This window comes from Macaca mulatta, chromosome 14, assembly GCF_049350105.2.
Source record: "Macaca mulatta isolate MMU2019108-1 chromosome 14, T2T-MMU8v2.0, whole genome shotgun sequence".
In the NCBI taxonomy this organism is placed as follows: domain Eukaryota; kingdom Metazoa; phylum Chordata; class Mammalia; order Primates; family Cercopithecidae; genus Macaca; species Macaca mulatta.
This window is the reverse complement of record NC_133419.1, coordinates 55,827,405-55,846,053: the sequence shown is the minus strand read 5'-3', so window position 1 is coordinate 55,846,053 and position 18,649 is coordinate 55,827,405. Positions and strand designations below refer to the sequence as shown.

The window sequence follows — 18,649 nt, the reverse complement described above, 5'->3', positions numbered from 1 at the left end:
CCCTGTAAAGAGGGTAAGTCATTTAAAGTTTTTAGGTAGATAAATGGCAGAGATACGGTTTTAAAATTATTCTGATGATGTGGGTGTGATGATTAAAGATGAGAGGCTGGAGATTGGGGGACTTGTTAGTGGGGTGTTATGAAGTCTGGGTAAGTTGGTGAGTATGGGACAGGAGTGGTGGCTATGGAAATTAAAACAGATATGTACCCTCCCCTTATAGAGCTTAAAATCTTGTGAGTGATACAGATGAGCAAACTGGCAACTCAAATACAGTGAGATACAGAAGGCAGAATGCAGAGGAAGGGAACCTGTTTAGCTTGGGGTAAGGACATGAGGAGTTAGCTCAGAGAATGCTTCCTAGAGGAGGAGACATTTGTCACTAACTTGAAAAGGATGTGTGAAATTCCTCTGTAAGAATACTATGATGAAAGATTCAGAAAGTAAAACCTTTAGAGGAACATGAAAAGTGTTAAGAGAGAACGGAGTTGGGGAGTAAGGAGAGTTACCTGTACTCCATTACTTGTGTGGTCATGGGAAGTCACTTCTCTTTGCTGAGCTTTAGTTTCCTCATTTTAAAATGTAGGGTAGCAGACACACTCTTTGAGGTTTAGCCTTCTAACTAAACCTTGTAGCTTGATGTGTTTACCATGGTTATATCCTGAGGAGTGGTTGCTCTTTGTCAGGGCCTGAGAGGGGAGAATGGGACCTTGTACTGGGAGGTGAGGGGAGGAGCCTTGTTTCCCCAGCCTCACACTCTCTGCTTGGTTAGTCTGAAGGTGACAGAGCCGCTCATGCAGTAGAGACAGGAGTTGGCATTGGCTGGGGCTGAAATAGATCCAGAAGGTGGACAAACTATATGAAAAAGAGATATAAGAAGAGACCATAGTTTTATTAAGGCAATGGTGATACCAAAGTTAGAATCAGGGTTCAAACCTATTTTGGGGAGAAAGGTGATGAGATCTCATTTGGATCTTTTGGACGAGAGGCAGATTTAGAATAGAAATCTCTAGTATTGTTTAGTGATATAAACCAGAGCTTATTGGAGAGGTCAAGAGCAGAAAGAGATCTGTGAATCATTTGGATAGAGATGACTTAAGGTTGTCAGAATGAAAGCATTTTCCTTTTTTCTTTTTATAAATTTTTAAATTTATAAAATATAAAATTTAAAAAAATTTAATTAAGTCTTTTGATTCATAAATACAGAATTGTCTTTTTATTTATTTATTTATTTATTTATTTATTTATTTATGAGACAGGATCTTCCTCTGTTGCCCAGTGCAGTGACACAATTCTCGGCTCACTGCAACCTCCGCCTCCTGGGTTCAAGTGATTCTCGTGCCCCAGCCTCCCAAGTAGCTGGGATTACAGGTGTGTGCCACCCCACCTAGCTAATTTTTATGTTTTTAATAGATACGAGGTTTTGCCATGTTGGCAGGCTGGTCTTGAACTCCTGGCCTCAAGTGATTACCTGCCTTGGCCTCCCAAAGTGCTGGGATTACAGGTGTGAGCCACTGTACCTGGCCAAAAGCACTTTCCAAGAAGAAATTAAAGAACTCAGGGTTGAAAATTGACCTTTGGGAAATGACCAGATTGGGAGAATGAGGGATGATGGATGTGACTGCATAAAGGCACCTTTGAAGAACTTAGAAACTATTCTGTCTGGGTTGGGTGTGCTGGCGCATGCCTGTAATTCCAGCACTTGGGAGGCTGAGACAGGTGGATGGCTTGAGCTCAGGAGTTTGAGACCAGCCTGAACAACATGATGAAACCCGTTTCTACAAAAAACAGAAAAATTAGCTGGGTGTCATGGCAGGTGCCTGTAGTCCCAGCTGCTGGGGGTGAGGGGTGGGGGATGGTGGCTGAGGTAGGAGAATTGCTTGAGCCCAGGAGGTTGAGGCTGTGGTGAGCCTGGATCGAGCTACTGCACTCCAGCCTGAGTAACAGAGCAAGACCCTGTCTCAAAAAAAAAAAAAAAAAAAAAGAAAGAAAAGAAAATGGTATGTCAGGGACCAAAAACGTCTAAGAGGAGGGGGGGTGATTCAGACTGCCAACTGCCAGACCTTTGGGAGAGTGACTTGGCCAGAAGGTACCTGTCCCAGCATGGGTTCTCCAGGAAGCCAATGCTAAGACAGTGTTAGGAATACAAAAGTATTATTCCTCTATGGGGTGGGAGAGAGAAAATGAAATTGGGAAAAGGAACTGTCAGACCATCATATGGATTTGGCAAAACCGGGAGCTCTGAAGCAAATATTGCCCCTTATGGGACTCCCACGTTGAGGAAAAGTGATCCTACCACCCCACTCTGTCACTGGGACCCTGAAAGTAGCTGGAGGCTGTCAGCTTAACACAGTCCTTGTAGCTGGGTAGCAGTTACCTTCTTGAGGGGACATCTGAGTGGTGCATCTCTGTGTCTACTTCAGAATCCATTTAGAAAAGCAATTTCAAGAGATTGATAGGGATAGAAGTCATATTATCATGCGGGGTCAGGTAGGTGAGAAGGTGGGGCAGCTGAGGGAAACCTCACATTTGTGATTTTTTTTCATTCTTTTAATTTTATTTTACATATTTTTGATTTCTGTATATTTTAATGACTTCAGATTTGTGATCTTTCTTAAATTAAAAAATTTTTCTTTTTGAGACAGGGTCTTGCACTGTCACCCAGGCTGGAGTGCATCATGGTTCACTGCAACCTTGAACTCCTAGGCTTTTGTGGTCCTCCCACCTCAACCTGCTGAGCAGTTGGGATTACAGGCGTGCACCACCATGCCTTGCTAAGTTTTGTATTTTTCATAGAGACAGGGTCTTGTTATGTTGCCCGGGCTGGTTCCAAACTCCTGACCTCAAGTGATCCTCCTGCCTCAGCCTCCCAGTGTTGAGATTACGGGCATGAGCCACTGCATCCAGCCAGATTTGTGATCTTTGTCACCACCTGAGTGCACACTGTGACGTCACATTTTCTCTTGGAGATGAATGTACTAAATTAAACTTCCAAGGAAGGTGATAGTCAAGGAGTCACAACTCAGAGCCCCCTCTTCTGTTATAGAGCCTTCTCTCACACATGCTTGTTAATTCTTATTGTGTCCTTTTCTCAGAAGTCTGTACTTGAATTTTAAGGAACTGGACTTCTCTACTAGATCTCAGGCCAGATGAGTTACACTTGACTAGTTCTGGTGGTGTTAAGAACTAATGGAGGCATTGTTTTTCACTCTGAAAGTGATCTGATCTAGACATTCCAATTAAAAATTCTTCTAGAAACATGGTAGTATAGTAAAATAAATGCAGAGACCCAGATCTAGATGAAGATGGTAGAGTAGCAAAATGAAATTTAAAAAAAGAAAAAAATTCTTGGAAATTCTTAAATGGGACTAATTTAGCAAACATTTGTTGAACAGCTCTCTCATTAGGTACTTCATTAGATTTTGGTATTGCACAGATGGCTAAAATACGTGTTGCACAGATAGCTAAAATATAGACCCTCTCTTTAAGGAACTTACAGAGTAGTGAGAAAGATAAAGAAGCTTGCTGGAGTTAAATCTTCTCACAAATGGTTTACCTTCTTAAAAGACATTTGTGCAATATTTTATTAAGGGGCTGGACTCTCAGGAGGCTGTCCCAAATTGGGGGACTTTGTTGCCCATTAGGGTGACTTTTTTTTTTTTTTTTTTTTTTTGGGATGGAGTCTCACACTGTGCCCAGGCTGGAGTGCAGTAGCACCATCTTGGCCTGCTGCAACCTCCATAGGGTGGCTTTTTAAAGGGGTGTGGGAAAGCATGCTTTGTGGATGACTCACATGAGTTAATTTTATCAACTTCATAGTTCTGCAATGATCTTTTCATTTTCTAATTTTACTGGTGTTTTCTGGCAGGATCCCTGTTTTCGCTTATTCCTGATACTGCAGCAAAATACCACAGACTAGGTAATTTATAAATAATATAAATTTATTTATCACAGTTCTGGATACTAGAAAGACCAGGATCAAGATGCTGGCAGATTGAGTGTGTCTGGTGATGGCTTGCTGTCTGCTTCCAAGATGGTTCTTTGTTGCTATATCCTCATGTGGCAGAAGGGCAAAAGAGACTAGGGAACTCCCTCCCTTCAACCTCTTTTATAAGGTCATTGATCCCATTTGCGAGAGTTCTGCTCTCTTGACTTAATCAGCACATAAAGGCTTCACCTCTTTTTTATTTTGAGATGGAGTCTCGCTCTGTCACCAGGCTGGAGTGCAGTGGCGTGATCTCGGCTCACTGAGACCTCCGACTCCCTGGTTCAAGCGATTCTCCTGTCTCAGCCTCCCAAGTAGCTGTGACTGCAAGCACACACTACCACACCTGGCTAAGTTTTGTATTTTTAGTAGAGATGGGGTTTCACCATGTTGGCCAGGATGGCCTTGATCTCCTGACCTCGTGATCCACCCACCTTGGCCTCCCAAAGTGCTGGGATTACAGGCATGAACCACCGCTCCCGGCCAGGCCTCACCTCTTAATACTGACACATTGGAGATTATGTTTCAACATATGAATTTTAGGGGACACATTCAGACCATAGCAAGCCCTCAGCCCTACTTAATTTTTAAATTTTGTATTTAAAATATATAAAATATTAAAACATAAAAGCTTCATTTTCTGATTAAAAGGTAATACATAGAATACTCAATGTATTAAAGTACAGAGTCCAAGGTAAAACACTCAAATTCTACCACCAGAGGCAGATGCAATTAATTTTTCAGTGAATATCTTTCTTATATATCTCTCTTTCTCCCTTCCCCTGTCATGCACACACATGCATATACACATGTGTAAATACAGACATATATGTCCTTTTGTGTAAATAGGGTCATATTCTGTGTCCTTTCATATCCTCTTTTCTTATTTATTTATTTATTTATATTTTTTTGGGAGACAGGTTCTCGCTCGGTTGCCAGGGCTGGAGTACAGTGGTGCTATCACGGCTCACTGCAGCCTCAACCTCCTGGCCTCATTTGATTCTCCTACCTCAGCCTCCCTAGTAGCTGGGACCACAGGCGCACACTACCCCCTTCAGCTAACTTTTGTATTTTTTGTAGAGACAGGGTCTTACTTTGTTGCCCAGGCTGGTCTTGAACTCCTGGGCTCAAGTGATCCTCCTCCCTTGACCTCCGTAAGTGCTGGGATTACAGGTGTGAGCCACAGTGCCGAGCCTGTAGTCTCTTAAGCATTGTGTTAGGGTCATCTTTCTGTATCAATGCATATAGATAACAGACACCATCCTTTATAATGACTGTGAACTATTTCATTGTGTTGATGCATCGTTCTTTAACCATTTCCTATTCACAGGTATTTGAGATGTTTTAAATGTTTTTAACCCAGGATATTGCTATACATTGTACAATGCGTAGGTTACCTGCCCTGTCCCCCCAAAAAATAATTATTCAGCCCAAAATGTTAGTAGTACTGAGGTTGAGAAAACCTGCTCTGTACCTTCTGTAGTGTTGGATATTGGTAGTCTTTACTCCCTTATAGCTCCTCAATCACCAGGTATTATTACTTAGGCAAAAAGTAATAGCTCTTTTAATGTGCATTCTTTTGATTACTAGCAAGATAAAGCATCTTTTCCTATATTTTATTTACCTATTTTTGAAGTAAAAGGTGGGGTTTAATCTTTAGTTATATGATACTGCAAGCTATGAAATTCCATGTAGAAACAAGGAACCCATTCAGAGGACAAGCTTCATACAGTATGTACAGTTTGGAACTGTTCAAGTATAGTTTCCTTGTAAAAAGTATCACAATAACAAACCACATTTAAAGGAGTTCTTAGTAGAGAAACAGTAAGAAAAGTTATACCAAATATAATACACAGCGAACAGCATTACACCGCCTTAGCCATTCAGTCTAGAAGTTAAAGGTCCCCGGAGTTCCACCCCAACTTGAAAGGTACCCTCTTTTATTAGTGATTAGTTTCTTTTATGAATTTTCTATTCATGCCCACTAGAATGATTTGAATATTGGAGCTATTTACCTTATTTGTTTGTTTATGGTTTCTTTCTTTTTAAAAGAAAATATAAGCATTTTTATGTGGTCAAATTTACTGGTATTTTCTGTTTCATTTCTGAAGAGGGGTAAGTTGGTAAGTTATCCAAAATAAATTTAAAAAGGTGGTTCAGTTCAGTTAGAGTGTAATCCAGTGCCACTGTATGACATCAGTGGCATGCAGTCTGTGGACAGCATTCCAACAGATGACTTTGAGTTACTTTTCCTTAATCTGTCTGTAAGTGTTCTGCTCTTACTGAATCTTCCCTTAGCCCTATGCTAGTCACTGAGGGATGTAGAAGGAAAATATTTGTTTCCTCCCTTATTGATCTACAGTTAGATGAGATACCATTAGTATCTGAAACAGAACATAGTTAAATGCTGAATAGGAGTTCATGGGGCAGGGTGGTAATCCATGAACATTTCCCAGAGTTTATGAATGACCCAATCTTGAAGGATGTGACTAGGCAGAAGGGAAATGTTTCCAGCACCGGGCATCACTGTGGGATAGATAGTTAAGAGATTTGAGTTCTAGTCCCTACTTTGTTGCTAATTATTGTGTGACTTAGGCCAAGTCTCAGGCCACAGTCTTTTTATCTGTGAAGTGAGGAGATAGAGATAGTATATTTTCTAAGATTATTGTTGGTCGGGTGCAGTGGCTAACACCTGTAATCCCAGCGCTTTGGGAGGCTGATGCGGGTGGATCATGAGGTCAGGAGATCGAGACCATCCTGGCTAACACGGTGAAACCCCGTCTCTACTAAAAATACAAAAATTAGTCGTGTGCAGTGGTGGGCGCCTGTAGTCCCAGCTACTCAGGAGGCTGAGGCAGGAGAATGGCGCGAACCCAGGAGGCAGAGCTTGCAGTGAGCCTAGATAGTGCCACTGCACTCCAGCTTGGGCGAAAGAGCGAGACTCCGTCTCAAAAAAAAAAAAAAAAAAGATTATTGTTAATAGTAAAGTCTCACGGCTTTAATGTTAAGATAATTTTTAGAAAGAATTCACTTAGCAGTTATTGAAAGTCTTCTGGATTCTGGGCAGCATGCTGGGTGCTGTGGGCATGCAATGTTGTGTAAGATATGGGCCTTTCAGAAATGTACAGTCTTATAGGAGAGAAAAATCATGTGTGGTAGTTAGCACAAGAGGTACTGCTTGGGAAACAGAGTGAAGAAAGATCATCTTGGTTTGGGTGATGAAGGCTTCAGAAAGAGATGGCATTTTTGTTAGGTAGGAAAGGAGGCGGGGGTAAATTGAGCAAGGGCCCAGGGGAGAAAAGGGTGTGGTACAGGGTTTGCCTGGAATGCAGTTAGTAAGCTTATTTGGCTGTATTTGTATGGTTCGTGCAGAGGGGTGGGAAGAAATAAGGAAGGTGAAGTGGGCTGGCTTGTGGAGTGACTTAAATATAGAACTCACATATTTCCTTAGCTTTTACTTCTGTAGTCTTCTGATGATTTTTAGGCAGGGGAAAACGTGATGTTAGTGGTACTTGAAGATTTGGTGTAGGTGTCTAGGATGGTAATTGATTGCACTTAGGTATCGAGAGCAATGTGAACAGTGACTGAGATTTTTGAGGCTGAATAGATTAAAGATAAGAGAAAACAAGCAAGACTTAAACAGTGACAAGCAGGATGAAAAGATGTTTGGAAGTGGAAAATGAGTCCATGCGGTAATGGGCCGGACTTAGAGTAGACAATGCTCTTAAGGCAGGGCATAGCTGTGGTAGGAAATTGGTCATGCTGGTCCATTGTTAGGAAGAATTTTCTGGTAATTTGCCATTAGCTTGAAATTTTATAAATCAGACAGGAATTTTAATGTTTTAAAAAAAGGTTACCCATTATGAGTTATAAGTCTATAATTGTGTCAGTTCAGATAAGTCTTTTGGAATAGAAATCCACCCCCTCCCCTTTTTTTCAGTGTTGAATCTTGCCCATTACGCACATCCTGTAAAGGGAAACTGTGTTACTGGGCGGCACATTTTAAATAACTTTTTAGAATCTCTACTTTGGAGAAAGGATGGTGAACACTAACTTACTCATGTGTTAAAACACTGTTCACCATCCTTGATTTTATTTTCATGATGGCTGGAGCAAAATGCTTAAAAAGGGTAAATGGCAAGCAAACCACTGAATAGGAACAGACTACACGAGCAGGGCTCATGCAGTTAATTAGTCATCTTGTCAGCAGAGGCCCTGCAGAGGCAACTGCAGACAGCTATGAAGGAACTGGAGAGATGAGTTTCTGGCATGGATATGGATCTGTTATTGTGGTAACAATAGTTTATTCTTCAAATTAGCAGAATGAGAGCAAAGCTGCTTAGCAATTATGTGCGTGCTGAAAGAATGGCCTTTGGAGGAGCAGGCATTTGAAGTGGGATAAATTCAGCTTTTTCAAGAAACTTGCAAACACCCTGATTAGAGTGATCTGGGGCAGTCCTTTTACAAATCAAGAACTTGTAGTCCTCTCTCTGATTCTTTTGTCTTAATTTGCTTTTCAGCTTTCTCATCTGGGGAAGGGGTTAGTGCCTCTTAATGTGGTTTCCCCCAGAGGGATAGGGTACTGGGAGATGAGGGCTCCCAGAGAGAGAATGGTCCCAGACTTCTAGGTCCATGTACTTCCTTGCCACTGGCACTGACTTGGCCCTGCTGAATAGTGCCAGTCATCTCTGTTGGGTCCTGTGGAGCTGATGGGGTAGGGCTAGGGTAGCACCAGCACATCACTGAAATTTGGAAACAACTTGCAGGCATGTTCATCTTTGTATTGGCAGGGCTCTCTGTTTTTCCAGAAACAGAGGGAAAGTGGCAAAGCATGGAAAAGACACCAGAGTGGGAGACTTGGGTCTAATCCCAGTTTCACTACACATAAAACTCTGTGATTTGGGACACATCTCCTAATCTCTGACTCAGCCTCTTCATCTGTAAAATAGCAATAATATCTACTCTCCCTGTGGAGAGGCTAAAACAGATTAATAGATGGTATGAGTCTACTTGAAAAAGCATAAATTGCTGTATAAGTTTATGGAGGAGCTTTTACTTCTTTTTACTAGTTTATATTTCAGCCATCAAAAATTTTATTTCTTGTATATTTTATTTTTATAAAAAGAAAACCTTGGCCAGGTATACTGGTTCATGCCTGTAATCCCAGCACTTTGTCAGGCCAAGGTGGGTGGATCACTTGAGGTCAGGAGTTTGAGACCAGTCTGGCCAACATGGTGAAACTTTGTCTCTACTAAAAATACAAAAATTAGCTGGGTGTGGCGGCAGGTGCTTGTAATTCCGCTACTTGGGTGACTGAGGTGGGAAGATTGCTTGAACCTGGGAGGCAGAGGTTGCTGAGATCATGCCATTGCACTCCAGTCTGGGCGACAGAGCGAGACTCTGCCTCAAAACAAGAAACAAACAAAAAACCTTGTTGAGACTGGGCATGGTGGCTCATGTATATAATCCTGGCACTTTGGGAGGCTGAGGTGGGAGGATCACTTGAGCCTAGGAGTTTGAGACCAGCCTGGGCACACATAGTGAGACCCTATCTCTATTTTTAAAAAATAAATATAAATCTTAAAAAAGAAAAAAATACTTGAGATACTGTCTAAGCTTTAAAGAAAGGTTGCTGATGAAAAGTTTTAAAGATAGTACACAAGTTTTTTCTCTTTTAGAAATACTGTTTCATTGTTGCTTTATTCAGTTGGTTGTTTTATATATACATATATATTATAATTAATTAATTTTCGAGATGGGACCCCCTCTGTCACCGAGGCTGGAGTGCAGTGGCATGATCACAGCTCAATGCAGCCTCGACCTCCCTAGGTCAGGTGATCCTCCCACCTCAGCCTCCCATCTCAGCCTCCCAGGTGGCTGGGACTACAGGCACGTGCCACCACGTCCAGCTAGCTTTTGTACTTTTTATGGAGATGGGGTTTTGCCATGTCGTCCAGGTTGGTATTGAACTTCTGGACTCTAGCTATCCATTTGTTTCAGCCCCTCAAAGGGCTAGGATTATTGGCGTGAGCCTGTTGTTATGTTTTTTGAAGAAGACTTCCCTTTTATAGACCTTACTAATGGTGAAAAAGCTGTCACAAAGCTGGACTTCTTATCTAAATTATGAAATGAGTTTGGGTTGATAGTTAAGGGTTTTACAAACAAGTCCAACTCCTCATTTGATAGTGAGGATGCAGAGACATTGGAGTTCAGGTCCCTTCTAGGTGCCTTGTATAATGTGCTGCCTTCCTCACAGTTTGCTTAACTAAGTAAATGTAGTTAAGAAAATTATCACTGAATTTAGCCATCCCTGTGTTTAACAGGAGTGCTGTTTCATTGTCCAAGGCTGAAATCTTGAGTTCAAATCTGTATCTTCTTCAGTGGGATCACTTAAGCGTCTATATGTACAAAGAGCACTGTTGACTTTAGAGAACTGAAGACATAATGTTTCTTATTACTGGAGAGTGCTGGACCAGAGATTACAAAACCTGAGTTCTAGTCTCAGTTCTCAGTAACTTTAGTCAAGAAAAACAAATTTAATATCTGTGAGTCTGTAGTCACCATTTATAAGATGAGGATGACAATATGACATCCAAGGCCTCTGCCAGGACTTTAGTTAGACGATCTGTGAAACCCAAAGGTAGAGAACAGGCTGGGTATGGAGGAGATGGTGTTTTTTGTTTCCTGAGTGCTTTGGATTAATCAACTACTTTTATCATGTTATTCCCCTATCTGGAAATTTTTCTATTTGCCTCTATTCCTATCCTAAAACTATCCTTATTTATCCTGTAAGCAATAAGTTACATTTCTTTTTTTTTTTTTTTTTTTGAGACGGAGTCTCGCTCTGTCGCCCAGGCTGGAGTGCAGTGGCGCGATCTCGGCTCACTGCAAGCTCCGCCTCCCGGGTTCACGCCATTCTCCTGCCTCAGCCTCCCGAGTAGCTGGGACTACAGGCGCCCACAACCGCGCCCGGCTAATTTTTTGTATTTTTAGTAGAGACGGGGTTTCACCGTGGTCTCGATCTCCTGACTTTGTGATCCGCCCGCCTCGGCCTCCCAAAGCGCTGGGATTACAGGCGTGAGCCACCGCGCCCGGCCAAGTTACATTTCATTTCCTCTGTGAAGTCCCTGTAACACATACTATTTCTCCTTTTCTGAGCTCATTTATTGCCATTAGTCATGGTATATTGCTGTGGAATATGTCTTCCTTTTACACCTTATCTCTAGTCAGCAGGTTAATGTAGAAGAAAAAGTATAGGCTATGAAGATAAATAGATTGATCTTTGTGATCTTAGGCTGGCCACTTTATATATATATATGTATATTTAATTTTTAAAATATGTAGTACATTTTTGAGTAGGTTAATTTTTTAAAAAAACTTAATACAAAGAAGAGGTGCAGTGAGGTCTTTTTCTAACCTTGGTCTCATCAAACCTGTCTTCCCTTCACAGTTACTAATTTCTTATATATCTCTCCAGAATTTCTTTTCTTCCTCCCTTTTCTTTCATACAAAAGATGACATACATATTCTTAAGTACCTTGTTTTTTTCACTTAATTTATGTTGGAGATCTTTTCATATCAGTACATAGCAAGCTTTCTCATGGTTTTTATGTTTTATGGATATACCGTAATTTAACCAGTAGTTGGGAATTGTTAACTTGGGTAGAGTTCCAAATGATTTTAAAATTTGAATCACATTTGAACCTGATCTGAGTAATGTGCATTTCATTTCTTTAATACTTGTGTTTCCATAGCATTTTACAGTTTTTAAGCACTTTATATTCTTGAAATTGATCTTTAGTATGTAGGATTTACTAGGCTAGTAGAAATTAAATATCTATTTAAAATTTTGCTGACTGTGGTGCAAGATTCTCCAATAAAAGCTCCACCATAGTCTTTTCATGTGCTTTACTGGCAAACACAGGGTTTGCTTGAGAAACACAGGCTGCTTTGTAGAGGCTCATAAAAGTCTTCATTACTGCATTTATAATCATTTGTGAATTTACTTCCTTAACTTACTTCCTTAAAACCAGTAGAGCGTGTAGAAAAGGATCTCCACATAAATGAAGCTTTGAGAAACAAAACAAATTTAGAAAGAAGATATGCAAATTATTTTATAGATTAAAATTTTTTAATCTTAAAAAAACAACTAACTGAAATATGTGTATGCAGAAAAAGGGACTCGCTTAATGCAAATAAAAGTATTTATTGATATGAATGTGGCTCCTTAAGGTTAAATGTTTAGGGCTGAGAAAAATAAGGAATGTTTTTATCTGGGGTTCAACTAGGAAGATTCTCTGTTGAAGAAAGTACAGCCTTAGCTATATAATTTGACCTGTTCAGAAAGCACAAATGAAATGGAAGGGACTTAAGTTCTATTTTAAAATTTTCATTTAATGTAAAACAAGATTAATACTAAGGTAGCCCAGACTGCTAATTTAACTACTGTATCTGGACACTGAAGTGTGAACTTAGGTTATTGCAAGACCCGTAGCCCTTTATATGTATTTAGGCTATGGAATGCAAGTTTTCTATAAAGTATTTTTAACCATGTTGGTGACTCCAATTTTTGCTATTTAATTTTTTCTTATTTTTAATCCAGGCCCTGGATTTCTTTCTCTTTTTATATTTATATTCTTTTACACTCATGCTGAAACTTAGCCTAGTCATAGAATTTTAGAAATATTTAGATACTTAGAGATTCCTAATTAATATTTGGTATATTAATTTGGCCCCTTTCTATTGAATAAATGAGAAAACTAAAGCCTGGAGAGGTTGTGACTTGCCTAGGTCAGCCTCCTTGTCCAGAACCCCTGGCTGCCGTCCCAATACCAGGTTCTTTCTCGGAACAGCTCTAATTGGCTGACTGTGCTCTACTTGGCAAAAAGTTTAATTTTGAACGCATTCTCTTACACTTCTCCCCCCGCTTTTCTTTCTGATGTGGATAAATTAGTAAAAGACCACAGGAGTATTATATTCACATATCTCGCATGGAGCGTGACTCATAGTGGGCATGTAGGAGAGACTAGTTCTGAGTGAACCAAACCTGGGAAGAAATGAGAAAGAGTAACAGGTGACAAGTAGGGGCTGGCAGCTGAGCAGCCCTCACCCTGTTTTTGCTAGTTTATTTTCCATCTTTCTCTATCCAGGACAGGGAGCAGCGTGTTGTGTTCACGGTGAAGGTGTCATGTGCTGGTTAGTGGGAGTCTTTAAACGATTTTCTTTTCCCTTGCAGGTCCTTTCCCATAACTTGTGCACGGTGCTGAAGGTTCCTCATGACCCGGTTGCCCTTGAAGAGCACTTCAGGGATGATGATGAGGGGCCAGTGTCCAACCAGGGCTACATGCCTTATTTAAACAGGTTCATTTTGGAAAAGGTATGATTCTAACATTTTTTTGGGTGCAGCATTGTTTGCTTTGCATGTTTCAAGTGGGCCCCAAAGCCCCCTGTTGGTGCATTCACTAAGGAGTTGAGGTACAAAGAATCACTAGATAAATCAGAAAGGAAGAAAGAATGAGAGACTGACAGTGCTTCTTATTCTTCCCTCTCCTCCACTGTCTTCTAAACTTGGTTTGATGTTTTTCCAACTTGGTTCATTCTTTGAAATTAAGAACTGTGTTTTGTGTTAATCTGTACCTGTTCTCTCTCAGGGCGCTTTAAAAAAATCAGGTCTAATATCTAGAATTTGCAAGGAACTTAAACAAATTTACAAGAGAAAACTCTATCAAAAAGTGGGCAAAGGATATGAACAGACACTTCTCAAAAGAAGACATTTACACAGCCAACAAACGTATGAAAAAAAAGCTCAACATCACTGATCATCAGAGAAAAACAAATCAAAACCACCATGAGTTACCATCTCATGCCAGTCAGAATGGTGATTATTAGAAAGCCAGGAAACAATAGATACTGGTGAGGCTGTGGAGAAATAGGAATGCTTTTACACTATTGGTGGGAATGTAGATTAGTTCAACCATTGTGGAAGGCAGTGTGGCAATTCCTCAAGTATCTAGAACCAGAAATACCATTTGACCCAGCAATCACATTACTGAGTATATACCCAAAGGAATAGAAATCATTCTACTATAAAGATACATTCATGGCTGGGCAGGGTGGCTCACACCTGTAATCCCAGCACTTTGGGAGGCTAAGGTGGGTGGATCACCAGAGGTCAGGAGTTCGAGACCAACCTGACCAATACGATGCAACCCCGTCTCTACTAAAAATACAAAAATTACCCAGGTGTGGTGGCATGCTCCTGTAATCCCAGCTACTTGGGAGGCTGAGACAGGAGAATCGCTTGAACCTGGGAGGCGGAGGTTGCAGTGAGTCGAGATCACGCCATTGCATTCCAGCCTGGACAACAAGAGCGAAACTCCGTCTCAGAAAAAAAAAAGATACATGCACACGTATGTTTATTGCAGCACTATTTACAATAGCAAAGACGTGGAACCAAAGATGGATGGTCATTGAACCAACCATCAATGATAGCCTGGATAAAGAAAATGTGGTACATATATGCCACGGAATACTATGCTGCCATAAAGAAGAATGAGATCATGTCCATTGCAGGGACATGGATGAAGCTGGAAGCCATCCATCATCCTTAGCAAAGTAACCCAGTAACAGAAAACCAAACACCACGTGTTCTCACTCATAAGTGGAGGTGAACAATGAGAACATATGGATACAGAAAGGGGAACAACACACAGCAGGACCTGTTGAGGTTTGGGGGACAAGGGGAGGGAACTTAGAGGATAGGTCAATAGGTGCAGCAAACCACCATGGCACATATATACCTATGTAACAAACCTGCACGTACTGCACATGTATCTGTTTTTTTTTTTTTTTTTTTTTTTTTTGAGACTGAGTCTGGCTCTGTCGCCCAGGCTGGAGTGCAGTGGCCGGATCTCAGCTCACTGCAAGCTCTGCCTCCCGGGTTTACGCCATTCTCCTGCCTCAGCCTCCCGAGTAGCTGGGACCACAGGCGTCCGCCACCTCGCCCGGCTAGTTTTTTGTATTTTTTAGTAGAGATGGGGTTTCACCGTGTTAGCCAGGATGGTCTCGATCTCCTGACCTCGTGATCCGCCCGTCTCAGCCTCCCAAAGTGCTGGGATTACAGGCTTGAGCCACCGCGCCTGGCTTTTTTTTTTTTTTTTTAAAGAAAACAATTTGGTTTCATATGTACTGGCAATTTTTTTTTTTTTGAGGGGTCTTTATATACTTCTAATTTCTAAATTCTTATTTATTTTTATTATTTTTTGCTCAGACCATTCTCTGTAACAAGTATATTTCAGTAATGCCTTTCAAAAAATGATAATGATAATACTTTCGAATTAAAAGTAAAATACTTGCAGCTGGGTACAGTGGCTTACATCTGTAATACCAGCGTTTTGGGAGGCTGAGGTGGGAGGATTGTTTGAGGTCAGGAGTTCAAGACTAGCCTGAGCCACATAATAAAAATATAAATAAAACATTTAAAAATTTTTAAAAACTCAATTTTTGCATCAAACCTGAATCCACAACTATATACGTGTTTTTCTGTGGCTTCAGATTTTTTATTATTTTTATATAATTTTAAAACAGTTTAATGTCTTTTTATAATAGTAAAGTATAGTAATTAACATTTATAATAATAATTTAATAGTTTGGAAAATGCCAAAATGTTGGTCAGGATTCTTTTTTTTTCTTTTTTTCGCTCTTGTTGCCCCGGCTGGAGTGCAGTGCCACGATCTCGGCTCACTGCAGCCTCTGCCTCCCGGGCTGAAGCAATTCTCCTGCCTTAGCCTCCTGAGTAGCTGGGATTCCAGGCACACACCACCACGCCCATGTATTTTTTGTATTTTTAGTAGAGACGGGGTTTCATCATGTTGACCAGATTAGTCTTGAACTCCTGACCTCAGGTGTTCCTCCCACCTCAGCCTCCCAAAGTGCTGGGATTACAGGCATGAGCCACTGTGCCCAGCCAGGATTCTTTTTAGAAACCAACAAATATTTTTCAAGAATTTTGCAGTAAAGATTCTAAAAATTACAATGTTCATCTGTGTGGTAATCTTTGTATCTATATCTGTTATTCCATATCAGCCTCACAATACAATTTCATGATCTTTCTTTATGTGTATGCATGCCTGTGTATATGTGTGTGTGTATTTCATGTGTTATATGTGTTTTTTGGTTTTTTGAGACAGTGTCTTGCTCTGTCGGGTAGGCTGGAGTGCAGTAATGCCGTCACAGCTCCCTGCAACCTTGAACTCCTGTGCTAAATAAAGTAGTCCTCTTGCCTCAGCCTCTTGAGTAGTAAGGACTACAGCTGCGTGCCATCACACCTGGCTAAGTTTTAACATTTTTTATAGAGACGGGATCTCACTATGTTGCCCAGACTGGTCTGAACTCCTGCCCTCATGCAGTCCTCCCACCTGGGCTTACCACAGTACTGGGATTACAGATGTGAGCCATCATGCCTGGCCAATACATGTTTTTTGTTTGTTTGTTTTTGAGACCAGGTCTCGCTCTGTCACCCAGGCTGGAGTACAGTGGCATGATCTCAGCTCACTGCATCCTCCGCCTCCTGGGTTCAAGTTATTCTCTTGCCACAGCCTCCCCAGTAGCTGGGATTATAGGTGCATGCCACCACGCCCGGCTAAGTTTTGCTTTTTTTTGTAGAGATGGGGTTTTACCATGTTGGCCAGGCTGGTCTTAAACTCCTGACCTCAGGTGATCTGCCCGCACTGGCCTCCCAAAGTTCTGGGATTACAGGCGTGAACTACTGTGCCTGCCCTGTTTTTTTGTTTATTTGTTTGTTTGTTTGTTTTTTGAGACGGAGTCTCTGTTTGTCCCCCAGGCTGCAATGTGGAGTGCACTGGCATAATCTTGGCTCACTGTGGCCTCTGCCTCCCGGGCTCAAGCCATCCTCCTTCCTCAGCCTCCTGAGTAGCTGGGACTACAGGCATGTGCCACCACACCTGGCTAATTTTTGTATTTTTAGTAAAGATGGAGTTTCACCATGTTGGCCAGGCTAGCCTCCAACTCCTGACCTCAGGTGATCTGCCTGCTTCAGCATCCCAAAGTGTTGGGATTACAGATGTGAGCCATTGTGCCCAACTTCAATGCATGTTTTTGAAGAATTTCCCTTGCAGAGATGATAACATTGCCCTGATGGTGCTTTTTTCTCTTCTTCGTGTTTATTTTTTTAATTGACCAAAAAAATATATTTATGGGATACAACATGATGCTTTGCAATGTGTATACATTGTGGAATGGTAAAGTGAAACTAGGTAATGTGCATTACTTCACATCCTTATTTGTGGTGAGAATAAAATCTACTCTCAGCAATTTTTAGGTGTTTAATACATTGTTATTAACTATAGTTATCATGTGGTACATGATCATGCTTTAATTAGGAAAAAAAGAAGGAAGAAAAACCACATGATAATGAAAGGTAAGATTTCATTAAATCCACAAAAGCATCATATGGTATGATTCTATTTATATGAAATGTCCAAAATAGGCAAGTAAATAGAGATACAAAGTAGATTAGAGGTTTCTTGGGGTGAGGGGGAGGTAGGAATGGTGAGTGATTATTAATGGTCTTGGGTTTCTTTTTGGGATGATGAAAATATTCTAGAATTAACCAGTGATAAAGCCTTATGAATATATTGAAAACCACTGAATTGTATACTTTAAAAGGGTGAATTTTATGGTATGTGAATTATATCTTAATAAAAAATAATTAAATTGTACCAAAATTGATGTGTAAAGTCTCAGCACTTTATAGTATGATGCTTTTTTGTGTTGCTGTTCTGTTTATTGCTCAGGTAGCTTATTGATGTTCTATAGTTTTATTATGTGTAAGTATGTCTAATATGTCAAATATTTGCTGAATATATTTCATATATACTTATAATAAAACTATAGAACACAAGTGTTTGATGATCTGCTGTGTGTATGTGTGTTTAATGATAGACACTATAGAACACAAATATTTGATGATCTGCTGTGTGTATGTGTGTTTAATGATAGACACTGGTTGGGCACAGTGCCTCATGCCTGTAATCCCAGTGCTTTGGGAGGCTGAGGTAGGAGCATCATGTGAACCCAGAAGTTCAAGACCATCCTGGGTAACATAGTGAGATCCTCTCTCTATTAAATAACTTAAAAATTAGCCAGGCTTGGTGGCACATGCCTATAGTCCTAACTACTCGAGAGACTGAGGTGGGAGAATCAGTTGAGCCTAGGAGTTTGAGGTTACGGTGAGCTGTGATGGTGCCACTGCACTGCAGCCTGGGTGACACAGTGAGGCCATATATATATAGTCTCTAGATATAGACAGTAAATAGAATTGTGTCTGTTATTAAAATATTATAGAACATACTGGGAAATTCTTAGAAACCTGAATTTGTTTTTCTTATTTCAGTGCTAGAATTTGTGTGTGCTGGGCTAGTGAATAGAGAAACATGGTTTAATATCTTGAAGTGGTGTACCCTACTACTGCATTTTGTTTTCCTTGGTGTGACATTCTTTAAACTTACTGAATTTTATTTAGTTTTAAAATGTTCTTTGTTTTAGTATTTCAATGTTTTAAAAGTTTTATAACTGGGGGAGGAAATGTAGTAGTATTTTGAAAGTCCAAAATGAGCCACTAAATTTGGAGAGAAACTTATTCACGGA

General features: G+C 40.6%; 1 protein-coding gene across 11 annotated transcripts in view; it reads left to right on the top strand.

Moving 5' to 3' along the window:
* The window catches only part of SWAP70 (switching B cell complex subunit SWAP70), an 83,690-nt gene that overhangs the window by 15,539 nt on the left and 49,502 nt on the right, over positions 1 to 18,649 (top strand). For 9 of the 11 annotated variants that reach the window (XR_013403195.1, XR_013403196.1, XM_077960553.1 and 6 more), the window contains 1 exon segment: positions 13,218 to 13,358. Coding sequence is in view for 7 of the 11 variants with exons in the window: in XM_077960553.1 (XP_077816679.1) it covers positions 13,218 to 13,358 (141 nt within the window). In the remaining 4 variants the exon portion in view is untranslated. 11 annotated transcript variants of the gene reach the window in all.